Source organism: Platalea leucorodia, assembly GCF_965183815.1.
Source record: "Platalea leucorodia genome assembly, chromosome: 5".
NCBI classification, from domain to species: domain Eukaryota; kingdom Metazoa; phylum Chordata; class Aves; order Pelecaniformes; family Threskiornithidae; genus Platalea; species Platalea leucorodia.
Genome location: NC_138827.1, coordinates 61,954,699 through 61,959,065, shown reverse-complemented (window position 1 = coordinate 61,959,065; position 4,367 = coordinate 61,954,699). Strand labels below are relative to the sequence as shown.

Here is a 4,367-nt window from a genome sequence, read left to right as displayed (position 1 = left end):
GCCACGGATTTTCCTGCCAATCTGAAAGCGTAATCATGCCGGGTAGGCAGCATAAAAGCTGGGGAGATGGGGCAGCGAGGCAGTCACGACGAAGCACACAAAACAAGCAAAGCAGCTCCTCCGGACCGTCCACCAGCCCAGCAGCCCTGCAGCCGAGGAGCCACCCGCCGCAACACCGCCAGGCAACTCTACATCAGGGATTTAGCAGATCCAGCCCGGAGCGCTCCAGTTTGTCCTCTCCAACTTCTTGCATCGCAGCCCCCTCGCCCCATCGTAGCCCACTCACCGCCAGGCTCTTGTCGACAAAATGCTGTGCCTTGGCTTCACCCCGCTGCTTGTGCTGGCGCTGGGAGCCAGCCTCGCGGCCGCCGTGCCCCACCACGCCCTGAAGAAAGGCTGCAGTCTGTCCAAGTACGAGTCCCTCGTGCCCCACGAGCTGAAGCCTGTGCAGAAGACGAAGTCTCAGTTTGTGAGTACCACTGGCAGCGGGGGGCTATGGGCTGGCGGGGGGCAAGGCAGAGGGGATGCTGAATTTGAGACCCCCAGTGACAAGGTCGATGTTTTCTGCAGCAGTTTGGGGACAAGGAGGATGTTTTCCAAGGGCATTTGGGGACAAGGAGGATGCTGGGCCAAATTTCGTCCTGGTTTCAAACTCCTCAAGGCTGTTTGGGGTTGCACAACATCACCAAAAGTCAAGATGACAGTTTTTCAGTCTCTCTCTTGGTTTATGCTTGCAGGATGACAGCATGCCGCATTCGGACCACAAATGCAACATCAGGCTCTTCCATCGGAGATGGAAGGCGGCAGACCTGTCGGTAAGGGCGAGGCGATGCTGTAAAAAGGGGGTACAACCCCCATCAGTGGGTCCTACCTCCACCCACACCCCCGGGCTGGTCTTCCAGACCCCCATCCTCCAGCCAGCAGCCAGCCCTGGCGCTTTGGGTCCCTAACCAGGATGCTCCCGCCCGCAGGTGCCCGACCGACTGAAGCTGGTGGAAGCCGAGCTGGACTTCGTCACCAAAATGCTGAGGCTCCCCGCCGCCCCCGGGTTCGCCGAGGCGCGCCAGCGGTCCCTCACCTTCTTCACCCAAGCCCGGGAGGACCTGCGAGGCTGCGTGAGTGCCCCCCCAAAAACCTGCCGGCCCAGTGCTGGCTCAGCGGCCCCGGTGCTGGTAGCAGCGCTGCAGGGCAGCGCCGGTCCTTATGCAGCTGCTTTCCTTGCAGACGGCCACGGATCAGCCCTCCGGGAAACTGAGGCACTGGCTGCAGAAGCTGCAGACGGCCAAGGAAACAGTAAGTCAGGCCAGCAGGGCGAGGGGGTTTCGGGGTGTTAGTGAGTGCACGGCTGCACGGGGCCGCTGCACCATCTCTGGTGCTAACCCATCCCTTCTCCCCACCGCAGGAGACCACCAGCTGCCTGGAGGCCACTGCCATCATCCACGTCTTCCAAGTGCTGGATGACCTGAAGTGCGCGGCCCTCCAGGAGCAATGCTCTTAGCCCCTGCTGGCAGCGCGGCTGACACAGCACCGTGCTCGTTGGCCCCGAAGGATGCCCCGAGGACCGGGAAAAATGATTTTTATTGCATCACTGGACTGTATTTCCTATTTAAGCATTTTTCTTATTTATGTGAGCTCAGGGAGCAATTTTTCTTTCACAGTCTTTTAAATTATTGGGGTTTATTGTGTATTTATATATGACTTGGGAGGAGGTAAAGAAATGCCTTTCCTGAAAGATGCTGTTCAATGGGAATGACTGTATTTATTGGATATTTTTGTTTTGCTGGTTTTCAAAACACTGAATGTTTTTACGGAAATCTATTTTTTTACCTGCTATTTATTACAGAGTATATTTGCCTGCATAAATTATTTTTTTATGTGCTATTTAATAAGACAAATAAAATAGATACCATAAACAGACAAGCTGCCATCATATGTTTTTACTACATTTTGTTATTTCATCCCTTCAGAAAAGGGAGTTAGTGGGAGGGGTGAGGGAGGACATCGAGGTGAATTTTGACCATTTGAAAATCAGCAAGCCTTTGGCACTCATGTCTGTCTCCAGCTGTCTGGGGGTGCACCCTGACTGCCCCCCCAGGGTTTGCCTTTGGGGACAGAGGGATGCTCTTGTGGCCAGGGCTGTCCCTGCCTGCTGGGGGATGGGAGCCTGCTGGCCACCCTCTTCCAGGACGGATGCCCATGCTGGGTGGTGCACACCAGGGCATGAAGCCTGGAGGAGCCTACAGCCTAACGTGATGCTCGCATCCCGGTACGGGCTGAGCGAGCCTCCGGGTTTGGACATCCTGGGGACTCTCAGAAGATCCCTGAATGATTTAACCACCAAACTAGAGGTCAGGACGAGCGAGGAGCTGGGGAAGGCAGGCACCCAGCGGGGAAAGGAGGAAAAGGACCCGTGAGCAGACCCAAACCTCATTCAGCCTCTGTTTTCTCAGGTCAGGGAGGTGTTTCGCCAGGGAGGGGAGCTGGCAACAGTGGCCACGTGTATGTGTGATGGCCACACCTGGGGTGAGCGAGCACCCGAACCCAGGGCCTACCCAAGGCCTGGGGACCCAAAAGGCACAGCTTTTGGTGGCAGGAAGGAGAGGAGCGCAGGGGAGCCCTCAGGCACTTTGGGCGGGGTAATTTTAAGGTTGCTGCTTTTAGGTTGCAGGGTTGGGGAGTGAGCTATCAGCAGCCAAGCTGCAGCACGGCCATGGCTTCCCACAAAGAGACAGCCAGGGACGTGAGCCATAAACACTTGTCACGAAGGACATCCCAGGCACCGCCCGCTCATCCTGCTCAGGCTTTGCAAGGACGCTGTCAAAATGAAACCTCGTTGCTGATGGGGAGGATAAAAAGCTTCCTTTTCCCTTCTGTTTCCAAACTGTGCTTCATACTAAGGCACAAAAGTGTGGAAATGTTGTTGTCCTTGTCTTTTGCAGCTGGCCTTAACCTGCTTCCGCCAGAGTGATGGGCCCTGGTTGCTCGAGACAGGCTGCATAAATTATTTTTTTTTATAAAATAATAAAAAAGCGTGCCTTCAAGCAGACACCAGCACGCTTGGGCCGTATTGACTTGAAGGGGGGAGGAAAGCACACCCCGAGGACAGAGGGAAGCCCGTCCTGCTGCAAGCACGCGAACGCATGCCACCCCAAAACCAGAAACCCTGGGCAAGAGGCATTTCCACACTACATGGAGCAGCTTCGCCGGGACAGGGAGAAGGCAGAGACCGGATGCCTGGCCTGGCTCTTTGGGGAGCTTTAATAGAATTTGTCATCCGGCCGTGCCCCAGGTGCCACCCATCTGCTGCCACCTAATGTCAGGAGCCACATCCAAGGCAATGAAAAGCCAACAGGAGGGAAATGCCGTAGGGTCAACGAGACCAACCGATGGGCGGGAAAAGCCCCGGCGGTGTGTCTGGTATTGCACATTGGCTCCTGGTTTTAGTTAAAACGGGGCACAGCTCACCTCTCAAAAAACCGGCTGCAGCACCACTTTGCCCGTCTGGCTGCGTGCCCCCAGGAAAAGGCAGATGCCATCAGTGCCTGCGTCGGAGGGGTCTGCCCCAGCGACCCCTCCTCCCAGCCCTGCCTGCAGCGTCACCCCTCAGTTTTGAAGTCTTGCAAGAAATCCCTCGCTACGGGGCCTACGCATAGCCAACATCTACGTGGGGAGGTGGTTTTTAAAATATTTCTGGCTACATGGCAATATTGAAACGACACATGGATCTCGAGAGGAAAGCCTAACGAGGGCCGAAGGTGTTTATTCATCCCGCAAAATAGATGTATTTAGACCATCCTGCCCTCATTAAGGTATCTACCAAGCCACTGCAAAATGCTGCTGCCACAGAACGATAAGCGACGCTGCTGCGGGTGCCCAGGAGGAAGGCGCAGGGCTGCCCGCGTATCCACCTCTGGGGAAGGAAATTACCTCTATTCCCCGAGCAGCAGCAGGGTCGCAGCACGGCTGTCCTGAGCAGAAGGCGAGGACAGAAATCACCCTCGGGAACAGCAGTCCCTCTTTATCTCTCCGCTGAGCTCGCGAGGCACCATGTCCATCACGGTGCTCCTCGCTTCGCGTGTCCGTGGGGGCAGGAAATAAAAGACGTGCCAACACACTCCCCGCTCGCCCGCATGGCTGCCTCTGGTGGGTTAACCTCCCGGTACCTCCCATGCAAAGCAAGTTCGCTGCAAATTAAGGCTGGGGAGACTTTTTTTGTTCCTTTTCCAGATGGGCCAGGCTTCATCGAGGGGGTGGCCAGGCACCTCGCGGTGCTGGGAGCAGGGCTGATGGGGACAGGGATGGAGCTGCAAGTGCCGCAGCTGGCCAGCGTTAGCCTAACGCCCCTGCCAGCTTTTTGTTGCTCAGGA

The 4,367-nt window shown here is 56.2% G+C and overlaps 1 protein-coding gene across 1 annotated transcript; it reads left to right on the top strand.

Moving 5' to 3' along the window:
- Positions 1-307: 307 nt before the first annotated feature.
- Positions 308-1,498, top strand: LOC309590318 (interferon lambda-3-like; the record flags this gene model as incomplete). Its single annotated transcript, XM_082311438.1, has 5 exons — positions 308-469; positions 738-815; positions 972-1,115; positions 1,225-1,293; positions 1,403-1,498. 5 exons carry the CDS (start codon positions 308-310, stop codon positions 1,496-1,498), a joined length of 549 nt encoding a protein of 182 aa, XP_082167564.1.
- Positions 1,499-4,367: the final 2,869 nt, after the last annotated feature.